Source organism: Rhinolophus sinicus, chromosome 13 (assembly GCF_057876585.1).
Source record: "Rhinolophus sinicus isolate RSI-liver-muscle chromosome 13, RSI-T2T, whole genome shotgun sequence".
NCBI lineage: Eukaryota > Metazoa > Chordata > Mammalia > Chiroptera > Rhinolophidae > Rhinolophus > Rhinolophus sinicus.
In genome coordinates, this window is record NC_142513.1 from 52,278,109 (window position 1) to 52,301,887 (window position 23,779).

Here is a 23,779-nt window from a genome sequence, read left to right on the forward strand (position 1 = left end):
GGTATTCCTCCATCATGGCTCCCCTGTGCTTGTTCTTCCTCTGTCTTTATTGTTATGGAAGCACAGGGATTTAGAATGGGAGTCCTTCTTGTCAACCGTGGGACAGATGCTGGCAGCTGAATTCTGTCCCCGCTGGGTTCTGCGTGCATCGTGCCTCCTGGACAGAAAGCAACAGCACCAGTAGGACGACCTGGCCTGTTTTTGAACAGCTCCACTTGTAAGAAAGTTGTTCCTTCCACTCAGCCCAGGCTGCCTCACTGAGAGCATGTCACGTGGTCCATGCAGAAGCAGCCACTGATCCCGATGGGCTGGGGGTGTGTGTGTGTGGGGGTGCCTGCCCACCCCTGGGTAGAAAGACAGGGCAGACGTCCTGGGACAGCTCAGCAAGGCCCGCACGCAGCGGGCTGCTGGGGAGCAGACGGGGCCTGGGGCTGCGTTAAGGGAAGGAGAACGTGCCAGCGTAATCTCCTTTCTTGGTGGTGCTGCTCAGGCCGCGTCTGCAGTGAACGGGCGCTTATCCCTGGAGAGTAACTGGGCGATGAGAGCCCTTGAGAGCAGGTGAACAAGGCCGGAGGAGACTCGCGAGCTGGCTCTCCAGGAGGGAGGCCAGGGCCCAGCAGTTTCTGGTGGAACGGGGTTTAGATCATTAGGGCCCGTGTTTTCCAAGATGATTTGAGGGGGTGCATTTGAATGTCCGAAGGGGAAAAGGATGATCTTGTGAATTTGATTTCAGCCCTGAATAGATCAGGGAAACAATTTCCGTTTCCTACTAATATGCTTTTAATGCTTGTCTAACACTTGGTAATTTCCTTTGAAAAGACAAAAATGAAACGAGGTCTCCCAGGTGAGTGCCTGAAGTTAGCATTTAAAGATTTGTCCTTGCAAGATTTATTTTTGTAATACTAGCAAATGATGCCTCTTCTATGGTAGGGTTAATAAGATCATGGTATAGATACAGCAGAATCAGAATCGTGAAGGTGGGGCGAGCTGGCTTCCCTCCTGAGGCCTCTGTGTCCTGGCATAGCCTCTTCTCTTGTGGGGCAGCTCCGGCTATTAGAACACTCTTTATAAGGAGCCCACCCTGATCTGCCCTCATTTCTCCTCAATGGCCTAGCACCCCCACTGGGGTCTCCAGGTAGGTGGGCATGGCGTGGCTCCTTCACCGGACACATCTTCCCAGGCTGGGGGCCAGCCGCCATGTCCCCCGGGCTGTCTTTTAAGGTCTCACATTTCTCATTCCCCAGCTGCCTCTGGGGCTCCATAACTATTCACAGCCCGGATCCTTCTTTCAGATCTGGGTTTCTCATGGGACGTGGTGTCCAGAACCCAGTCATGGGTGCCACGGTGGAAAGAACCTGTGTTTGGGAGTCACTTAGACCTGAGTTGAAATCCTGTGCCCCTTCTGAGCAGGTGGCCTGGCTTGCGTCATTTAGCATCTCTGGGCTTTAGTGTCCTGTCTTTCTACTCAGCGGTGTGGCCCATGGCCAGAGAGTTTGGGCCCCACCCAGACCTGCTGAGTGAGAAGCTGCAATTGATCAAGATCCCCAGGTAATGTGGGCACATCACCATCTGAGAACTGGTGGATGGTGAGATCATGCCTCACTCTTCTTGGACAGCTCCCACGTAGCCTCAGTTTATCTTGGCATTTCAGTAGAAGCAGCCCAAGGTTGATTCACCTCTAGCTGACCGTTAGCTCACTTCTGTGCAAGCCCAGCCCCTGGGCTTTTAACTCAAACTTATTACTAAGACATGGCTCTTTCCTCCAGACCTTGTGTAGTTGATGTTTTGAACCTACAGGAATGACAACTTTTATCCCCATTACATAAATAAACAAACAGATTTATTGAAATTTATTCACACATCACACAAATGCCCATTTAAAGCATCCAGTTCAGTGGTTTTTAGTATGTTCACAGTTGTGCATCTATCATCACACTTCATTTTCCCCTAAAAGAAACCAACCCTATGCCCCTTATATATCACTTCCCGTCCCCCCCACCCACAGTCTTAGGCAACCTGTTCTGTCTCTATGGGCTTGCCTGTTCTGCACACTTCATATGAATGGGATCATACAACACGTGGCCTTTTGTGTCTGACTTCTTTCCCTGAACATGATATTTTCAAGGGTCATCCACATTGTAGCATGTTTTAGTATTTCATTTATTTTCATGGCTGGGTACTATTCCACTGTATGGATGGACCACATTTTGTTTATCCATTTATCAGTTTATGGACATTTGGGTTGTTTCTACCTTTTGGCTATTGGGAAGAATGCTGCTGAGAAAATTCACATACACGTTTTTGTGTGGACATATATACATCCTTTTGAGTTAGAGTTTTCATTTTCTTTGGATAAATACTTAGAAATGGAATTGCCAGATCATATGATAGTTTTATTTCAAAATTTATTGAGCAACCTCCCTACTGTTTTCTGTAGTGGCTGTACTAGTTTACAATTCAGCCAGCAGTGCACGAGGGCTCCCTTTTCTCCACACCCTCGCCAACACTTTTTGTTTCTTGTCTTTTTGGTAATAGCCTTTGTGACGGTGTGAGGAGATATCTCATTGTGGTTTGGTTTGCAATTCCCTGGTGATTTGTGATGTAGAGCACTTTTTCATGTACCTGTTGGCCCTCTGTGTTTCTTCTTTGGAAAAATGTCTATTCAGATGACATGTGTTCTTAGATTCAGTTTTCAACGTGTGGAGGGGGGCTGGTTTCCCACACGGCACCAAGTCTCCAGACACCAGCTGGATAGCCTATCATTCAACTTAATTCTCACCCAGAGGTAGCATCAGCTTTCACAGCGTGAGGGTTCAGTCCTACGACTCCCCCACTTCCCACCTGCGTCAGGTACCAGTCTCAATTCCAGCTTGTTACCTGTACTTCTGATCAACTGGCTACTGTAAATCAGAGGATCTGACCTTGGGTTCTGTTAATTGTAGAGCGGCTTACAGAACCCAGAGAAACATTTTACTTACCAGATCACTGGTGTATTATACAAGGATATAACTCAGGACAACCAGGTGGGAGCGACGCGTAGGGCCAGGTGTGGGGAAAGGGCTCGGCGCTTCCCTGCCGTCTCCAGGTGCCTCTCCTGCAGCACCTCCACGTGCTCACCCACCTGGAAGCTCCCTGAGCCTTCTCCTGTGGGTCTTCACGGCGGCTTCCTCACTTAGGCGGGATTGATGAACTCACTGGCCATTGACCATTGATTCAACCCCCAGGCCCTCTTCCCTCCCAGAGGTCAGGAAGATGGGACTGAAAGCTCCAGCCAACCCTCTAACCCCGTGGCTGGTTCTCCTGGCAGGCAGCCCTCACTGTTAGGAGTGGTCCAAAAGTCACCTCATTATCATAGCAACAGACAACCTTTCTTGCTCTCAGCACTTAACAGATTCCAAAGGTTTTAGGAGCTCTGTGCCAGAAACCGGGCAGAAGACCAAATACGTATATATATTTCTTGTAAATCACAGATCTTCTGCCCATTTTTTAATCGGATTGTTGTTTTTTTTGTTGTTGTTGTATGAGTTCTTTATATATGCTTGTATATTAACCCTTATTCAGTGTATGATTTGCAAATATTTTCTCCTATTTGGTAGGTTGCCTTTTCATTTTGTTGATGGTTTTCTTTGCTGTGCAGAAGCTTTTTACATCTGTGTCATCCCACTTGTTTATTTTGCTTTTGTTGCCTTTGCTTTTGGGGTCAAATCCAAGAGATTGTGGCCAAGAGCAATGTCAGGGAGTCACTGTGGTTTTGACTTGCATTTCCCTGATGACTAATGAGGTTTGCACATCCTTTCAAGTGTTCATTGGTCATTTTAATGTCTTCTTCGGAAAACAGTTCAGCTCGTTGGCCCAGTTTTACGCTGGGTGATTTATCCTCTTCTGTTGAGTCATAAGAGTTCTTGATATATTCGGGATACAGGTGCCTTATCAGATGTACGATATAGGATTTCTCCTGTTCTTTGGTTGTCTTTTTACTGTCTTGATGGTGTCCTCAGAAGCACAGAAGTTTCTTGTGATGTCCAGAGTATCTATTTTATTTTGTTTTGTACTTTTGTACGTGTACTTTTGGTGTCAAATCTAAGAAAACTTTGCTTGTTTGAAGAGTAAGTCCTTCCGTCCCATTTTGTTAAGTCTTCCTTCTGGCTATCTAGTGAGTGTCATTTGAAGTTCTGAAGGGATGCATTCTTTATTTTTAATCCAAGTAATTAAAAAATGCTGACTTTTTATTCATGCAATTTTTATATCACTAAACGCACGCCTGGTCCGTTATGTAGCATACGTTTCTGGTTCATCCTCAAAGAGATTTCAAGAGATTTTATGAAACGCATGTCTGAAATTAAGAACGGAGGGAAATCTGGCTGCTGTAATTAAGATGACTTATGTTTAATTATTCTCCTAACACTAGCCTGGAACACTTGTCAAAAATGGTAGTGAGGCCATTTTGTCATCTCTGGTCTTGGTGAATTCATGCTGATTTTAAAGCCTATTTTTCTTTTCTAGGGTCCTTATAGAGCATCTTTCATAATTCATTGGAGACCGTCCTTATCAGGAGGGGGTGTTCAGGGATCCTGTCACTAGTCCTGAGATGCACCTCTCCGCGTCACGTACTAGGGTACGAGGGTAGCACGGGGCCACTGGTTCGGGTCTGGTCTTTTAGGCCCACTCCCGCCATCCATACTCTGGGAGATGAAGGGTTGCCACTTCAGGATGATGTTCTCAGGACCTTCTGGCCCTGAGATGTAAATGCCCTGGGTCTGGAGACTTGAGCTGCTCTAAAAGTAGCGAGTGCGCGCCTTTGGCCTTCCCACTGTTTGCAGCTCCCAGCCGTGCTCCTGACTTGGCCTCTCTCTGCCTGCCCAGAGGATGGTCCTCTATGACATTAGTGCATCCAGCGAAGGTGTGTTTCTTCCTCGGGCCCTTCCCCCTCCGAGTCGAGCCCCACTGCCTAGGCAGCTCGCCCTGTGTTCTTGAACATTTCCCCAGCCTGTCCATATGTATTCAGTGCTCTGGGCTTTTCTACTTTGATTTTAAAAGGTCATGCTCATTCTGGGGACCTGTCCTTTATTGGGGGGCGGCTCTTTTCTTTCATCTTCTGCCCTTGTCCTTTCAACATCTGACCCTCTGCAAGCTCCTGGACCACAGGGAAGGTTTTTCAAGAAAATCTCATCCTGTTTTCCTTGTTAGGAAGCTAGTCAGATTTCTTTTCAGCTCTCTTTCTGACAAGATCTGTTTAGTATTTTTTTCGTATAAAACCCAGTAGTCAGATAGTCAGAGGGCAGGGCAAAGAATGATTAGAGGCTGATTAAAAATGGCAATATGTAATTGAGTCAAATGAAGGAGAACTAATGCCACAATGCAGTGGAAGCTTCCAGAATAAGGGACTGTCGACTGTTGCTGGGCGCAGGGAGCAGCTATCTTTGGTTCTTGGCAGGCAAGTGGTAGTTTGGTCAAAATAGAGGGTGGGGGTCCTGAGAAGTCCTCCGCTGCCCACTCCCCGGGACTCCTGGCGCCCAGGCTCACAGGGGCTGCTCCTTTAGCCTGGAGCGCTGGGGGCTCCTGGGGCGGAGGCACAGGGGTCCCAGAAAGCAGTCCCTCCCCCCACCCCAGGCCCCTTCCCTTTTGCAGCGTCTGGCTGGGAGACACACCTGTCCCTCCTTTGGACGTTTTGAAGTTTTGTTCAGAAATCTTCTCGTTGTGCTCTTGGCCTTCGTCTGTAGGGGGGGCCATGCTGAAGGGGACAAGAAAGATGCCTCGTGATGTCACGGAGGGGGCGATGGAGCTGGAGGCAGGGGTCCTGTCAGCCATTCACAGAATGCCCACTCATGGCCAGAACGGAGGATGGGCAGAAGGAAGGACATACCCGCAAACCCCTGCGAGGGGAGAGACGCTGCAGCCTTGCCTGCTGGACAGGGCATGGGCAGGAGGAAGAGTGGAAATGACAGGACTTGGGGTGGACTGGAGGTCGGGGGGAAGGGCTGGGAGTGACCTGGGTTTTGGCTGGGCTTGGTGGCGATGCAACCATGTGGGGTAATTTGGGAAAATGCGCTTGGGGTGAGGGCACCTGAGTGTGTGCCTGAAGCGTGTGGGACGTCGGATGGGAGGGGCCTGGAGCCCGGGCACCTTCAGGGGTCCTCTGTGACATTAGAGCATCTGGCTAAGGTGTGTTTCTTCCTCGGGGCCTTCCCCCTCTGAGTGTGGAGCCCCTCACCACCCCTCCCTCTCTGCTCATTTCCTGTGGCCTGTCCCCGGTAGATTGGGAGCCCTCTGAGGGGAGGGGTCCTGTCACATAGACCTTCTGGGCTCTTCTGGAGGCTGTTTGGTGAATCCTCCTTAGCTAGTGGGTGGGGGAGGCAGGGAGGCTGACAAACAGAACACAGGACTTGGGAGAGGGAAGACGGAGGACGGCTTGTGTGTAGTTGTTAGCACAGGTTCACGTCCCTGATTAGAAGGTCTCCCCCCCCCTCGCCCCCAGTCTGCTTCCAGGACGTTGTGTGACCAAGCATAACAGTCATCCTTCAAATTGCTGTTAATTTATTTACAGTTTGTGGTGATCGCATGTCATGTGCACCCTGAGAAAAACAAGCAGGGAATCGAAAAATGATGATTTTTTCCTGGAAAAGCATGCCCGTTCGAGGCCTGCAGTGACAGCAAGAGCCAAGGCAAACATGCAGATGGAACTGGAGCCGCCGTGGAGCCGCCTTTGGTGGCTGTCCTGGGCCGGGGGTGGGGATTGCGACACCATGGGCCTGCGGCCAGGCCCTCTCTGGACGGCATTTGGGGGGCAGGTGGAGGGTGGGTCAGCAGGGCTATGCTTCTGAGGTGCCCAGAGAACGTCTTCAGAACTGAGGCCCTTTCTGGGACGCTCCCCACCCCTGAGCAGGTTGCTTAGATTTGGGGAAGGTTGAGGGGTGGAAAGCCAGAAGGTGGGAGTGGGGGTGCGCTGTGAATTCTGACCCCCATAAAAAGGGACCCAGCTAGAGCAGCTCCTGTTCAGTAGGATGAGCCTGTCCACCAGCTGGGATGAAACGATGGTTTGCGTATATCCTTAAAAACAAGCTAATAGGGGAGGAGTGAAGGAGACGCTGCTGACCTGCTAAAGTGTGAGTTTTGGGATGTGGAGAAGTAACTGCAGTTTTTCTGGTGTTGACCTGTGATCACCCCCCAGACTCACCAAGTTCCAGGGACCACCTGGTGAGCAGTCTCCCAGGACCCCGTGGGCACTGGCTCTTGACCTTTGTGTCTGCGCTGGATGTTTGGAGAACACAAAAGTAAATGTCAGCCTGAGCGGGGTCCCGTCCTCCCACCTTCCACATCGGTGGAGGCCCACTTACGTGGGTTCAACAGTTTGGGCGAAAGAGTTGCGGCCAGGAACTCAGTTTAAGTACCTGCTCCTTCTGGCAGTTAAGTGCCCCTGTGGCTGCGCACACTTGGTGTCTGGTGGCCACAGGTTGAGCACAAGGAGCTCCATGCTGGACACGGAGAGTTCTGTTTCCCTTGGGCCTGGGTGAACACAGATTGAAGAGCTATTCCCAGCGACAGCACTGTGTTTTGGGAATACATTTGGCTATTGTTTGGGATTTCCTTCTTCATTCCCTGCTAATTTATGGCACTTACTGTGAGTTGGATTTCAGCGTAGGGGAAAACAGCCTCCCACAAACAAAGACATGTCATCCTGACCAAGGGACTAATGGTATTTGGAAAACTGGGAAGGGCCAAGGAAAATACTCTGAGTGTGGAGCACGGGGCCGTGGTCTGGGGGGCGGGGTGCTTCTTGGGGCATCTGAGGTCTTGCCCTTGCAGCCTGGGCTGTCTGCACCTCTCTCTTCTCCCCCAGCGCTGACACACTTCCTGCGCTCGCCTTGGTCCAGCCTGCTGATTTTAAGGTTCCCTTCCCAGAGAGACCAGCCCTGGATTTTTGTGTCTCTTTCTGACCCCCACATCTTGCGGTCCAGCTGTACTCCTGGATCCAGGCACCCCATCTCATCCCTCTTTCTTGAGTTAAAAGCTAGACTCATCGAAACCAAATTGCTGAAGGCAAGAAAGGCTTGACAACCACAGAGAGGCTGCCGCAGAGATACTGCTCACCAGATGTTTCCTTCTCCAGGGCAGAGAGGCGCCCAAGCCACCAGGCATCTGGGGAAGTGCTCTCCTTTAAGGAAGATGTCTGTATGGAAATGGTGGCCCGCGTAATGCGATGTGACAGTTGCTATGTCAACTCGTGTATTTTTCCCCTCCCCTTAAATTATTGACCGGCTCAGTCAATGTTGCATAAAAGTCATGCAATGCCTTGGAATGTGTTTATGTGCTGTCCTCTGCCAGAACTTTTCAGCATTTTTTTCCTACGTCTATTTTGCTTTTGCGAAGATGGCCTGTCACTTTGGTTTAGCTGTGCTGTTTTTTTGGGGAGCTACATATTTCTTTGATTTGTAATGGGACAGTGGTGGCTTAGACTCCAGGGGAGCGATGGAGGGAGGGCTGGGTGGGGCGGGGGTGCGGGGCGGTGCAGGGAGATTTGAAGCCCCTTCCTTTGTGACTGAAGAAGTTTAAATCGTGGGCCCATACACGAACACCTTGTAGTTAGCGTGGGGAGGCGAGGTGTGTGTGTGTGTGTGTGTGTGTGTGTGTGTGTGTGTGTGTGTGTGTGAACGAACTCCTCCCTCCTTGGTTCCTACGATGGTGTGGGGCATGGACCTTCTCTCTCTCTGCTTAGCTCCAGGCTGTATGTCCAGCCGCCTGCTGGCCACCTGACCTTGCTGTGTCTCCAATAGGCATTTCAAAACTCACACCTGCTGTTTCTCCTCATTTGCTTCTGATAAAGGCACCTGTACCCTTAAGCTTGAGAATTGGTGGCCTCCCCAGCCTCCCCTCTCTCCTGCTTTCAGACCCGTCTGACTCCCACGTGGTGTTTTCTGTCCCCTGAGCGTGGCCCTGCTCACCAGTGTGATTGCAGCGGTCAGCCCTCCCCTCCCCTTCCCCCGCACCCCATCTGGATCTCCACAGCCTCCCGTCATCCTCCCTGCCTCCGGCCTCACCTCCATCCCTGAGTCCACTCTCCCCACTCAGTCAGTGTAATACTTCTTCTCAAATACCTCTTTTTAATGCATATTTTTTTATTCCCCAAGGACGAATTCCTCTCACCTGGGCACCACCAGCTGTGGTCTTTGTAAAACACCACTCCTCTCTGATCTGTCTCTGTTGACTGGATGATTCCTGAGACTAGTTAGGAAGCCAGTACCTCAGCCTGGTCCCCAGAGCCCCCTGCACCGGAGGCCAGTCTGGCCCGGGACTATTTCTGGAACTCTGTCCCAACCGTCCCAGACAGCCTGCCATGCTCTGAATATTTGTGTCTCCCCAAATTCCTGTGTTGACAACCCCCAAGGTGATGGTGTTAGGACGGGGGCCTTTGGGAGGTGACTAGCTCAGGAGGCTGAGGCCTCATCAGTGGGAGGAGTGTCCTTGCAAAGGAGACCCCGGGGGCTCCCCTGCCCCTTCTGCCACGTGAGGTCACGGCGGGAAGGTGGCCGTCTGCTACCCGGAAGAGGGCTCTCACCAGATGCGCCTGTGCCGGCAGCTTGATTTGGACTTCCAGCCTCTAGAACTGCGAGAGATAATTTCCTGTTGTTTGTAGGACACCCAGTCTGCGCTGTTTTGTCACAGCAACCGACATGGAGCAAGACACAGCCTTCGAGTGGGTGCCCAGTCACTGCTCACGTCCTGTCACGGAGCGTGTGGTCATGGCCTGGGGGCCTGTCTTGACCTTGCTGTGCAGTGTCTTCTGTCCTGGACCCCTGGGGCCAAGTACAGTACCTGGCACTCGTCAGTGTTTGCTGAGTAATGGCAGGCGGTGCCCCCCCATCCTGAAGTGCAAAATGAGGTCCTAAGGTGTCCGCTCTGTCAGGTCTCCCTGCGCCGGCCCCGCCTTTCTCAGCACTGCGTCTTGGCGAGTCTCCTCGTCTCTCCCCACGTCCCTCCCTTTCCTGCTCTGTCAGCCTTCATGGGGGCCTGGCCCTGGTCCTCTTGTCTCTCTGTCCGTTCTTTGCCTGGAGCGTGGTGGCTAGAGCAGCAGCAGTGGGACCAGTGAGGCCCAGTTCACGTCCAGTCCCAGTGCCGCTGTCCACAGGCTCGCCACCTGGCAGATTTCTTCACCTCTCTGAGCCTTGCCTGGGAAAATGAATCCGCGGTGGCACACGTTACTGCACACTGCCCATGGGCTTGCACCTGCGGGCGCCTGGACAGGGATTTGTGATGAATGCTGTTGCTTTCAAACAGCAGTTGGGTCATGTCCCCCTCGTCCTCTGAAGCTGGGTGCTGCTCGTGTCCTGCAGAGGATGGCCCTCGTGGCCTCGCATTGGCCTCACCTCGTCCCCGCACCTTCAGCTCTGGTCCTTGCCCGGCACGCCCTGTGCTCTCGTGTTTCTGAGGCTCTGTCACCTCCCCCAGCTCTGTCCCCTGCTCCCTAGAAGGGTCCGACTCATCCTCTGGGCCCTGCTCATCTGAGGATGAGTTTTTTCCTCAGGAGGAACGCCTGCTGCTTCCTCTCTCCCGTCCCGTGGTGTAACCCCCGGGCTGGTGTTGCTTAATGCGCTTCCTGTCCCAGACGCTGTCTCCTCTGAGCTGTGAGTGTCCTAAGCCAGAGTCTGGACTGAATTCCCTGAGTGGGTTTATTAGAATAGCTACTCAACGTGTGGGTAGACTGAGCAACACTGCTACAGAATTGTGACCTGTGGAGGCTCGGCCTGCCCCTTGGTGCCATTGACTGTCCTCTGTGCTGAGGCAGGTGAGTGGGATGCAAGCAGCCACATGTGCCCTTGTCCTCCACTGGGACGGTGCTACCCCGTCAGTGCTCCTGGCTGGGTCGCACTGTGGCCTCAGAAGCCTTCTTGGGGCTCCTTCTCAGCTCCCCGCTGTCACCGCCCACCCATCCGAGGGGACAGGTGACAACCAGCTTACTCTGACCCGTACTGTGGAAAAATTATGCTGACTTTTACAAGAATGATTGTTTTGTTTATTTATTGATTAAAAATGTTCAAAGAAAAAAGGATTTTGCTTCTTTGAGAATTCTCAGGCAAGAAGAAAGGTTTAAAAATCTTGTTGGGAGGTTCTGGACGGGTTAAAGTAGGCGCCTTATCAGGCATGAAGTGTGTCCACAGCCTTGGGAAGAGAAAGAGAGGAACGCAAGGGTCGCTGCAGGCTCTCTGATAGGAAAGGGAACGGGCATGAGAAAATGTGGTGAGTAGAAGCCTGTATCCCCTGGAGGGCGCAGACAGATGGCAGTGATCAGGCTGTGGAAGAAAGACAGACATTCCCATGCAAAGCCCAGCGGAGAGTTGGGAGAGGGAGCTAGCTCCCAGGAAGGAGTGCTAGTGTTATGAAGCAGTTTCCCTTGTTTCGTTTACAAAAGCCAACAAACAACAAAGGGCTTTTCCTGCTTCTTTGAAGTCCCCAAGCAACACCTGATGCAGGTGCAGAAGTGTCTGGACACCACTGAAAAGCGTCAGACACCTTAGGGAAGGCAGTTTGGTGAGGTGAACTCTTTCACCTAACCCATAATGACCAGGTGAGAGTCTGTGGTGGCCTTCATGTGACAGGTGGGCACTCACGGCTGGGAGGTGGTTACAGTCACAGAATTAGGAATTGGAGACGCCGAATTTGAACCCCGTGTGCCTCTGGAGTCGATTATTTTCCCCACACCAGGTACATCTGGCTATATCTAAATGCTCTGCGTCGTCGTGCTCTCCCTTGGCACTGAAGCTCGTTAGAGGCTGGTGAATAAATGAGGCTGATGTTTTGTCCAGCTGGTGTTCGTGCAGGGTGTACGGTGTGTGTCTAGACCGATTTTCCCATGTGTGGATGTCCAGTTGTTCCAGCACCATTTGTTGCGGAGACTGGTTTTGTTCCATTGTGTGAGCTTGGCTCCATTGTCACAGAGCAGTTCCGTATATTTATGTGGGTCTGTTTCTGGGCGCTCCATCCTGTTCCATTGATCGATTTGTCTATGTTTGGCCAGTACCACATGGTCTGGATTACTGTAGCTTTATAGGAAGTCTTGAAGTTGGGCAGCATTTGTTCTCCTTCAAAATTGTGTTGGCTATTCTGGGTCTTTTGCCTCTCCATATAAAATTTAGGATCAGTTTGTTGATACCCACAAAATAACATGTGGGGATTTTGATTGACATTGCATTGAATCTATAGATCAAGTTGGGAAGAAAACTGACATCTTGACAATATTGAGTCTTCCTACCCATGCACATGGAATGTATCTTTATTTAGTTAGTTCTCCTTTGATTTTTGTTCATCAGAGTTTTAAAATTTTCCTCCTATAATAGATCTTGTACATATTTTGTTAGATTTGTCCCTAAGTATTTCACTTTTTGGGGTGCTAGTGTAAATGGCATTGGGTTTTTCATGTCGGCTTCCACGTGTTCACTGGTGGAAGGTAAGAAAGCGATTGGCGTTTGTATACTAGCCTTGTATCCCGCTCCCTGGCTGCAATCGATGTCTGCAGTCCTCTCTCCCTTGTGTAGGCCTTGCCCAGCGACCCCCACTGCTTGGGATGCCCTGAGTGCGACCTTGGACTTGTCGGGCTCTGTGCCTCTGCTCACAGGTTACGCATCTGCAGCGCCCTCGTCTGTCGTGTCTGCCCGTTGAAACCTTACCCAGTGACGCCTGAGCCCACGCTGGTGGAGCTCCCCAGGGATGCTCTTCCAATACCCCTCAGCAGAATTGATTCCCCCTTGTGGGTCCTCGTGACACTTTGGCTCCCTGCTCGATTCCAGCACCGCTCATGTCCTACCTCGTATTGGAGCAGCTTGTTTCGGTCTCTCTTCCTCTGCAGGCTGCCGGCTCTCAGGGGCATGGATGGAGACTAACTCCTCAGCCTCTGGGGGCCCAGAACAGCAGCATTCATGCATTCGGGAGTTGAATTCAGTTGATTGTGCGAGCCTCGGGTGAAGCCAGGTCACTGGGAGTTAGCCTCAGGGACCGCACTGTCTTAACTTGTTTGGGAAACCTCGGAGTGTCATAGAATAAAATCCATTACTGACATCTTCTCTGGGGTCCACATCACCTGTCACTCAGAGGGAGAGGAAATTAAATTAGTTCAGCAAGGTTGGCCTAACTAACAACCAGCGCTCGTTGACTGTTGTCACCACGGCACCACCGCCTTCTGCAGGTGTCCAGTCTCTGTTCAGGCTCCGGAGGGTGGGAAGCCCAGGGATACTGACCAGGATTGTACTTTCCGTTCAAAGCCATGGATGCTTGTTTTCCATTTTCTAACTCTCGGATCCCACTGGCTGCCGGGTCTCAGAAGTGAAGCCCGAGGCTGGTTCTGCAGTTCCTGTCAGCCTGCAGGATCTGTCCTTTGTCCTTACGGAGCAGAGGACAGCCTCTGCAAGGGCTCTGCTGCCATTCCTCCTTCCCGTTTCCTCTTCACTAGGTATCATGTTTTTCTGATCAAAAGCTGCCACTGTCCAGAAGGCTGATGCCATTTTTCAAGCGTTAGTTTGAGGACAGTTTATTTTAGGCCTGTTACATTTGATTGGACTTCACCTTCATTGTTATGTAGCAGCTTAAGATTAGTTTGAAAAAGGCAGTTCAATCTATGGGGTGACAACTTGTGTGACTAATTAATGCTCTGCCCTGCACCGTGAAACTTGCAAGGCACCACACAAATACCAGGTCACAAGACATTTCCTGTTTGAAACTGTCTTAGTAAATTGAACATCTTTTATTGATTCACCTTGTTAAGCAAGAAAATAATCTTTATGGCTTTATAAACCTCCTGTACGTTCTAGTGGGTGCCATTTTGAACATGAATTTAGTTGAATTAATAAGGCAGATGTCACGCGTTTAATTGGCCCTTCTCTCTCAGCCAGTTCTGTCAATTTGGGGACTATTGTTGGAGATGATATAATTAATTCACCAATGATGTGGAACTGACATCGTGGATTAGATGCTGTTTGTTGGCCTTTGGAGAGGAGGGGCTGGCTCTGCAGAGTGAGAGTCTAATAACTGGCAAATGTCATTGTCACCTGGTCTTCACAGAGTTTCCCACTAAAGTTCCTCAAAGAGCAGAGAGGAGTAGGGAAGAAAGTAGGGGTAGCTTAAATTTGATTGGCCCACAGAATTTGCTTTAAAGTCATGAGCCTCCCGTTAAATGTTCAAATGACTCTTCTTTTCTGCTTCATGTTACCACTTTCCTCCCAGTCTTTAGCTAAAAGGGTCTGATGGGAAGATGCATTTTTTTTATTGTGTGGCTTCTGGACCCTTTGGGCTCAGACACCTGGCTTGAAAAGCTGATATAAAAATGGCAACAAAAGGGGGTATAAAGAAGACACCAGGGCCGGCCCAGTGGCTCAGGCAGTTGGAGCTCCATGCTCCTAACACTGAAGGCTGCTGGTTCGATCCCCAGATGGGCCAGTGCCAGGTGGCTCAGTTGGTTGGAGAGTGGGCTCTCAACCACAAGGTTGCCGGTTCGACTCCCGCAAGGGATGGTGGGCTGCGCCCCCTGCAACTAACAATGGCAACTGGACCTGGAGCTGAGCTGCGCCCTCCACAACTAAGACTGAAAGGACAACACCTTGACTTGGAAAAAATCCTGGAAGTACGCGCTGTTCCCCAGTAAAGCCCTGTTCCCTTCCCCCCAGGCCCCCCAAAAAAAGACACCAGAAGAGAAATAAACTGGTCCATCCATTCAATGGAATAGTATACAGCACCAAAAAGAATTTTGCGATATTAAGGCTTGAAAAGCTAGGAGGAACTGTGACTGCATATTGCTAAGGTAAAGCCAGCCTGAAAAGGCTGCGTACTGTACGATTCCAACCACATGGCATTCTGGGAAGGGCAAAACTATGGCAGCAGGAAACAGGCACGTGCTGGCCAGGGGGTGGGGGAGGGAGCACTGAGGATTTTTAGGGCAGCGAAACTGTCCTGTATGATACGATCGTGATGGATCCATGTCACCCATTTACCCAGACCCATAGGCTGTATAACATCGATAGTGACCCTCATATAAACATGGACTTTGGGTGATGAGAACGTGTCAGCAGGTCCGTCCGTTGTTAGAAATCACAGCCTGGTGGGTGATGCTACCTGGGTTCATTGGTTACCCTTCGGTAATGTTGGATGTGACTAAATTCGGGGAATTCTGTGTTGTGGTAACTTTGAAAAGCAAAGTCATTCTTACCCCCTGAATTTGTCACCATTGGTGTGTAGCTCTACTTGCCCAGCAGCATTACGATCCATCCTGTTTTGGGGTCAACAATGCGTCATCTATACAGACATCTGTGCAGTTCCCTAGAGGTGAGGGGTCCCTCTTTGCCCTGGTCAGGCTCTCAGGAAACTTCAGCTCTAGAAATACCACCTGCTGTACCCACACGTCATCTCTCCTTGGCCCCATGACAGTGGCTGTGTGCTGGTGGCACCACCCCTCTGGTGGCCGGGTGGCTGTGTGCACATCACCATTTTCTCTTGGTTTTCTTTCCAGTCGTGGCTGTTTACATAAAGGAGTCCTGGTGGCCCCCCGAAGATGTACTGAGAACCTCTGATCCTGCACGAGAAGGTCTGATGAAGGTGAGATGATGGCATTTTAAATGGATGTTGCAAAACAAGTCACCGTACTTACCATCATGTTAATAACTTAAAGCAGTCTGCCCCTGTGGATTCCTTCTCTAGGACTGCTGTCATGAAGCACCACTCACTGGGAGGCTTACACAACAGAAATGTCTGGTTGCACAGTCCTGGAGGCTGGACGTCTGAGGTCAAGGGGTCAGCAGGGCTGCTTTCCTCTGATGGATGTGAGCAAGGGTCCAGCAAATGGACCCCGCCGTGCGAGTCCGCGACTGAGGGACACACCCAGTGGGGCTGATGTCCCTGAGGGTGTGGTGGTCTGTCCGGCCCCTTTTTGTAGGTGGGCCAGGTGGCACTGAGTGGCTGGTGTTCTGATGTTAGGAAGAGTCTCATCTGCTCTTTAAATTTGTTTTTTCACAACAAGAGTGCTCACTTCCTTTGTGTGTCAATACTTCTAAATTTAGAGGGGGAAAACTCCCACATTTTCTGAAAACATGGCCTGTGTTGTGAATACTAAGAAACTGGGTGTTCTTCCCACTTAAAGAACTGTGTTGTAAAGCCCTGTCCTGCCCCGGGTGTATACGGGGTTAGTTCCCCGCTCCTTTTATAGAACTTTGGGCGTTGACTTTTCTTTTCTTTTAATTACATTTTGTTCCATAGCCAGCTCTTCTTCACAAAATAACAAAAAAAAAAAAAAAAAAAAAAAAAAAGAAAAAACAGAAAAAAAACGCTTTCTTAGTGCTCTTTCTGTTAACATAATTAGTGGTCCTCATTGAGGGATTAGAACTGGATCTTAGTTTTGTTTTCAGAAACGTTTCTAAGTCAGAATCACATGTCACACGTCCCCTCCCTCCCACCCCTACTCCCCCATAATGAAATTGGACAGATTAAGTACATTTTCTTTTTCTCCTTTTCTCCTGCCAGTTTTTGATTGGAGATTTCCCTTCTGCCAGATGCAATCTGCTTTTGTCTTCTGGCTTTCCTCTGAACTTTTTGGTTTTATAAGTTGACAATTATAACCTCCCACATCACAGCAGTCAGGTTTTGTGACTAGCTCGTTATTCCTAAAGCCTGAACTTGATTTGGCTGCCACTGTCTGAGATTCAAAATTGGGGTGGCTTCTCAGAGTTAACTGGTGTGCTGTTCACAAGTCTTTTCCTCATCTAAGATTTGGCTCCAGATGAAGGTGAAATATTTTACATTCTGGGCCAATTAATAAGTTTATTGGCACTGAACACTTTGTGCCATTTGCTAGGATGCTGCAACCTGCCTTGTTTTTATTATCAGAGCAGTTGAAAAACAGAAATGTTTCAGAGACCACTTGGGTGGTCTTTTCCCTTGACCAGTGAAAGAAACTGAGGCACAGAGAGGTTGAGTTGCTGAAGATCTCCCAGCAAATCTAGGCTGAGAAGAAATGATGATGATAAAAATGGAAAGGTCAAGTATTAAATATAAAACCAAGCCTTTCCCAAAGTCTCAGTTCCAGTGGATGAAGATTCAGGAGGGAACTGCTGGCTGGGCCCAGGCAGGGGTGCGGGCCTGGCACTCAGAAGCCCGGGACTGTCATTTTAAGGCTGCCTGCCTCTGACAGAGCCCTCCGCCGGCTGTCACAAGTCCTCTGCGGAGGGAGGCAGGAAAATCAATAAATGCAATCACTTGCCCTCCTTGAGCTTTGATTTCCTCTCCTAGAAAGCCGGACCTCCCCAGCAGCTGGTCAGAATCAAATGGCGGCATGTGGGTGGAAGTCACAGCCCAGAAATGGGGCTGCTGATCGCGTGGTGGGGCACAGGATGGGGTGACCAACAGCCACACACCTCGGCTGTCACAGACCAGTGCTGTCGGAGTGAAATCTAACACAGCGGTTGTCACTTTGTCAGTAGTGGATTGGTTTCATCTCAAGTGCCACAGTTTAGCAGTTGCTTGGAGCTAGCTGTCCAGGGGCCTGCAGTAAGGAGGGTTCTGAGACTGTCTCCAGCCTCAGCCACTTCAGAGTCCAGATTGATTAGCTATGTCTGCCGGGGGCGTGGGAATGGGAGGCTTCCATTTGTGCCACTTATTTGCCGTCCGGGGACTATACAAATGCAGAGAAGTTTCACAGGCAGAAGCATGAAGTCATTTTGACTTGTTCAGGATAGAGCTCTGGGGTGGGCCTGACATTGACCATGATACATTTTTGTCATTTGTCCTGCCTTTGTTGTGGGTGAGAGACAATTCCAATGTACAGGCTTAGAACGGGGAGGGCCTTGAGCTCCTGTTATCTTCTGGGATTGGGGCTCATGCTCGCTTAGAAGCTATCACAAGCCATGGAAAAATCAGTTGCTTTTGGTGTAGCAATTGATTACCCCAATTTTTTACCCTCCTTTTGAGGGCCAGAATTCCGGGGCTGTTGTTAAAAATGGCGGATTGGGTTCATTTCTGGACACATCCAGCAAATCTACCGAAATGATTTGCCTTGCCCCTGTGAAGTAACGTCCTGTGTCATGATATTGATTTCTGCCTACTTCTAGTCCACGTCTGTGACCCTGGGAACCCAGGAGGCTCCTCTGGCAGCGCCCCTCACCTCCTGGAGGCCGATGGGTGTGAAAGGTCATGGGTGTGAAAACCTCTGTGAGAAACTATGATTCACATTTGGAGCACACACCTGGCTCCGACGTGTGGGGCGATTCCAAGCGCAACATTTATCCCATCTGATTTTCCTCTGTCATCTCACTCGGTTGTTCTTTTATTTTCCTTCAAAGGTTCAGTCATTTGGGGAAAGGATTGTGCTTTTCATTCTAAATGTCGTTATTTTTGGAAGATTGGAGAGAAAATTGGATGACGATGACATGTTTTTTTTACCTCACTCTGTGAAGGAGGAGGCTAAGATTCTGTGGAGAGATGGAGCAGCCGTTGGATTTTACACGACCAAAATGAAAGGTAAGGGCTACAGGGCAAAGCAGGGCCACCACCGTTCCAGGCTTTGGCGGGGCTCTCTAGATGTCTTTCCTGCCTTAGCATGAGTGCTGCTTGGAGAGACTCTTCTGGCACAGGAAGTATCACTAATTCAGCTGTCGTGTAAATAAAGCCAAGGTATGCATTTCATTTTCACCACATTTTTCATTTTACTGGCAAACGGTGAAAAGCATGTCCCTTTGATTCCCAGGCAGTGCCATGTCCCCTGTTAAATACTTGTCGCAGTTAATGGTGTAAAATGACTTTGCAAGCACAATGCTTTTAATTTCTTTCCTTTAATGTTACCAATTAGCTGTCAGGAAAAATGCCATTGCTAATAGCTGACATGTGGTGCAAAAGCACACTGGATGCCAAGATTTATAGACATTACCTCAGAAGAGAAGGAGGTCGGCCATGATACCAAGTGGAGGGTAAAAGGCTGCGACTTAGTTTTCGGGGCTGTGACAAGAAGTGAGCGTGGAACTAGTACCATTTTGCTGAAGGGATCTCTGCTTTCATTAATAGTTTTTCTTTTTTTAAATTGATTTTTCAGTTATGATTGACATGCAGCATTATATTAGTTTCAGGTGTACAACGTAGTGATCAGACATTTATATACCTTATATCTTTAATCGTTTCTTTAATTTTTAAAGGCTGTCAACATCTCTGACCCATTTGTTCCCAGCCCCATCATTTGGTTCTTATAAATTTCTACATTTTCACAAAAATAAAATTTCCCAGTAAATCACCATGGATAGGCTGTTCTCTGAGGTAAGTAGGCTGTAAGGTGTAGTGAGGCTGATGGTGGTTTTGACCTCTGTTCACATTGGGTAAATGTTCCACCTGTTCAGGATGGAGTAAATCTGCATTTCTCATTTTCTTTTTCTCAGTGTGAGATGACCAGTTTCCCAGGCAAACAACTGCTTTACTTAATTATTTTGTCAAGGGCCACCACGGAGGTGTTAGAGCCTGTGTTTTTCAGCTCCTTTGGTCAGGGCAGCCATTTGCCCTTTGATTTCAATGTACCATTTCACTTTTTCGAGTGGCTGTGTTCTTTAGTTCTTTAGTTTCAGGGGGACCAGCGTGCCTGGAGCATAATTAGAATGACGGGGGCCCTTCTGTACCTCCTCTTTGCTGCGGTGCTCATTTGTTCGAGATCGTCTATCAAATGGCTGATCTGAAATCTGGAACAAACTCACCTGTGCCTTAGACATTCCACTACTAGTCATAGAAACTTGCAACAGATCCCAGCTTAATGTGTGAGAACTGCAACCGTGGGGCAGAAAGAGTTTGAGCTTGGTCTTGCCTGGCCCGGCCCTTGCTCCTGGTGGCTGGCTTTGTTCCGAGGGGGTGACGTACAGGTTGGTGTGGCCGTCTTGTTCCTCTCAGGGCAGGCCCTGGGCCTTGGAGGGGAACTGGCCGTGAAAGGTTGAGCTGAGGCAGAGCAGAGAAGATGCCTGTGTTCCTGCCTCCTATTTAATTCCAACAAATTCTGTGGAAAGTTCTCTGAAGCTACTTCTAGGTCACATTGTTTTCATCTGTGAACTGATTTTTTTTTTTTTTTTAATTGGCAGTTGACTCTTAGTTACTCAGCAATTCAGTGAGTTTCCAAAGTGTCAAACCTTTAGAAAATTAAAGAAAGAAAATACATTCTTCAGATTTACATCGCCAACTTAACAAATTTTCACTGCCTATTTCTGGATTAGCTTATTTTGGGAGAGACAAAATAAAAAGATTTCCATGCAATATGTATTGCCACCAGCAATGTATGAGAATTCTGGTAGTTCAACATCCCAATACTTGGTTTTGTTAGTCTTAATTTTAATTATAGCCATTCTGTGAGATGGGAAGTGGTATCTAATTTTGGTTTTAATTTGTATTTCCCTAATGACAAATTATATTGATCATGTTTTCCTGTGCTTTCTTTTTTTTAAAATTTATTTTTCAATTATAGTTGACATACAATATTATATCAGTTTCAGATGTGCTGTGTAGTGATTAGATATTTGTATACATTGCGAAGTGATCACTGCATAAGTGTAGTTCCATCTGTTCATGTGCTTTTGTGACGGTCATATATCCTGTTTGATGAAATGTCCACTCAAATTATTTTTCCCATTTTTGTATTGGGTTGCTTGTTTTCTTATTGAGCGTTGAACGTTCTTTATATGTTACAGGTATCAGTTCTTTATCAGATATGTATTTTGAAAGCATTTTCATTTTGGTAGAATACTATTTTTCAAAGAGCAGAAACTTTAAATGTTGATCAAGTCTAATTTATCAATTTACCGATTTTCATTTTGATTCAGTTCAAAATATTTTCTAATTTACCTTGTGATTTCTCTGGGTTCTTGAAAAATGAGTTTTAGGTTTCTAGGTATTTGTGATCTCTTCTAGATGTTTTATTTTTTGTGGATTTCTGGTTTAATTTTGTTGTAGTAAGGGAATATAGTCTGGTACATCTCACTATTTTGAAAAGCAGTGAGAGTTGTTTTAGGGCCCCGTATATGGTTTATCTTGGTAGACATTCCATGTGTACTTGAAAAAGTGTATATATATCTCTTACAAGCATTGGGTTTAGTGTTCTGGAAATATCAGTTAGATTAAGGTAATTAATGGTGTCATCTACATCTTCTATATTCTTACTGATGTTTTTGGCTAGTTTTATTGATTTCTGAGAGTAGCAGGTTAGTCTTTATGACTGTGGATTCACTTTTTTTTCTTTTAGTTGTCAGTTTTTATTTTATGTATTTCGTAGCTTTGTTACTAGTCACATCTAATTTATCGTTATTGTATTTACCTGGTGTATTGACCATTTTGTCACCACGGAGTGTTCCTGATTATCTCCAGTAATATTTCTTGTTATGAAGTCTGCTTTGTCTCTCATGAATATAGCTACTTCATTTTATGCTGCTTACTGTTTGCGTAGAATATATTCTTTCTAGCTTTTCAGTTTTAGTTTGTTTTTATGTTTATATTTAAAGCATATATTTTGTTGACAGCATGCAATTGGGTCTTGGATTTTAAATCTAATTTAAAATCTGTCTTTTGATTGGAGTGTTGAGTCTATTCTAATTCTATTTACATTTAATTATTGATAGCATTGTACTTAGTTTTTCCCTCTTGCGATTTGCTTTTTACCTTCTGTTTTTTGTTCCTTTGTTCCTCCTTTCTTGTCTTCTTTTATTTTAATCAGACATTTTTCAGTATTCCATTTTAATTTTTCTGTTGGCTTTCTAGCTCTATATTTTTGCCTTTTTTTTTTATTACTCTAGGGCTCACATATGCATCTTAAACCTATACCAGTTCACAAAGAGTTAATATTGAATTACTTAAGGTAGAATATAGAAACCTTTCAACAGTTGTATTTTTATTTACCCCTCATTTTATTTACATAGTGCTATTGTTATATATTAGATCTGTTTGTTAGAAACCTGTCACTACTGATTTATAATTTGTAATTTAAGTAGTGATATCTTTTAAAGATATGAAGAAAAGAAAAACATACAGTTTAAAAATGTTCACTCACATATTTACCATGAACAGTTTTTTGTGTGTTTGTCTCAGTTGCCATCCAGTGTCATTTACCTTCAGATTAAAATACTTTCTTTAGCTTTTCTTGTAGTGCAGATGTGCTGGCAACAGATTCTCTCGGGTTTTTTTGCTTACTGGAAATGCCTTTGCTTTATTTCACTTTGATATTTGAGGGATACTTCAACTGGCTATAGAATAATTTGTGATAACTTTTTTCCATCAGTGCTTTGAGTATGTTGTTTCAGTATCTTCTGGCTTTCATAGTTTCTGGTGAGAAGCCATCATTTATTTTACTGTCCCCTCATTTATAACATGTCCTTTTCTCTGAATACTTTTTAATACTTTGCCTTTAACGTTATCTTGTTTTGGAGTTTGACTGTGATGTGTCTAGGACTGATTTCATTTTTATGTTATGTATATTTTTTCATTGAAAACTAGGCATTGCAGATATATTGTAGCAAGTCTGGTTTTTTTTAGTGTGTGTGTGTGTGTGTGTGTGTGTGTGTGTGTGTTCTGAAGATTTTTGGGTTATTGATCTAGTAGGCATTCAACTTGACCAGATTCAAATTGAAAACTGTCTCCTTTGTGATTTGCAGCTGCTGACGTCTGTTTGTATGACTGCCCATGGCTGCTGCTTTAGCTGGTTTTATAGAAGTCTTCCCTGCAAAATTGGTAGTCAGGCAAAAATTTGGGCATGGACGTTGCTTCCCTTCTTTGTGGTTTTCTTGCTTCTGCTGGTTTCGGACGCTGTGCTCTATGCTTTCAAACCCATTTGGCTTTCAGCTTTCTGCCAGTTGAGCTGCCCACGTCGAGGAATGTTCTTGGTTAAGAAAAGCATCAAACTCACAGATCTTATCTTGTGTAGTCTATCTTTCAAGGGTGGACCTCAATCTGGTCTCTGATTTCTTTTCCTTGGGTACCCTGGGGTCTCCTTCATTCATGTGTACATTAGCTGTAAGCCAGCAGCTGCTCTGAATTTGAGTCTAACTCATTCTGTGGTTCTCATGCTGCCAGGAGTCCCTTTAAAATTCCAGCCTCTTTCCTAACATCTGATCTCTAATACCTTTAGTGGTAGCCTTCAGTTTCCCCCGCCAATATTTTCTGTAGTCTTGGGGATTGAGTTGTACTCTGTGGACAGTAGGCTGCAAACTAACAGGTTTTATCTATTCCATTTGCAATTTTCTGAAATTAAAATCTCCCCTGGTTTCTATGTGCTTTTGGATGCCTTATGGTGTCTCCAAATGATTTCTTGAACTTACTTCTCAAATAGTTACTTAATGTATGTGGGAATTTGCATGATCGTTGCATTCCACCACCGCTGTGTCATGGGGGACTTGTTTAAGTATGGATTGTAGAATTTTATTCCTTGCCTGCCCCTCTCTTTCTATAAGTTGAGAGATGGGTTTATTTTGATGAATTAAAATGGTTGATATTAGCAGCATGCAGATAACTTAAAAATAATTTAGATAGTGAATCGATATATTTTATAATGTTTTACTGTTTTACACAGTGATTTCTGAAACATCATTGGTGAATGCTTGTGATTTAATTGGCTACAGGAGGAGTTTGTAGTTCAGAAGTACAGAACAGTTAACGATGCTTCTCCAGTCTTGGCTCTGTCTTTGGTCCTTGTCACAGGGTTATATAGTGTTGTCGTGTTGATGCTTAAAATAGGGGCCTAGCACATGGCGTACTGCTCAGCGTGGCAGCAGTAGAATTCTCTTCATTGGTTTAGATCCACGTG

At 47.2% G+C, this 23,779-nt stretch overlaps 1 protein-coding gene across 5 annotated transcripts in view; it reads left to right on the forward strand.

The window, feature by feature from the left end:
• LOC109444914 (protein FAM169B) overlaps nt 1-23,779 on the forward strand; it is a 59,162-nt gene that overhangs the window by 21,188 nt on the left and 14,195 nt on the right. For 4 of the 5 annotated variants that reach the window (XM_074317603.2, XM_074317605.2, XM_074317604.2 and 1 more), the window contains exons 4-5: nt 15,488-15,573; nt 18,309-18,486. In XM_074317603.2, coding sequence (XP_074173704.2) covers nt 15,488-15,573; nt 18,309-18,486 — 264 coding nt within the window. The remainder of the gene's footprint in view (nt 1-15,487; nt 15,574-18,308; nt 18,487-23,779) is intronic. The other variant, XM_074317607.2, reaches the window with a different exon arrangement.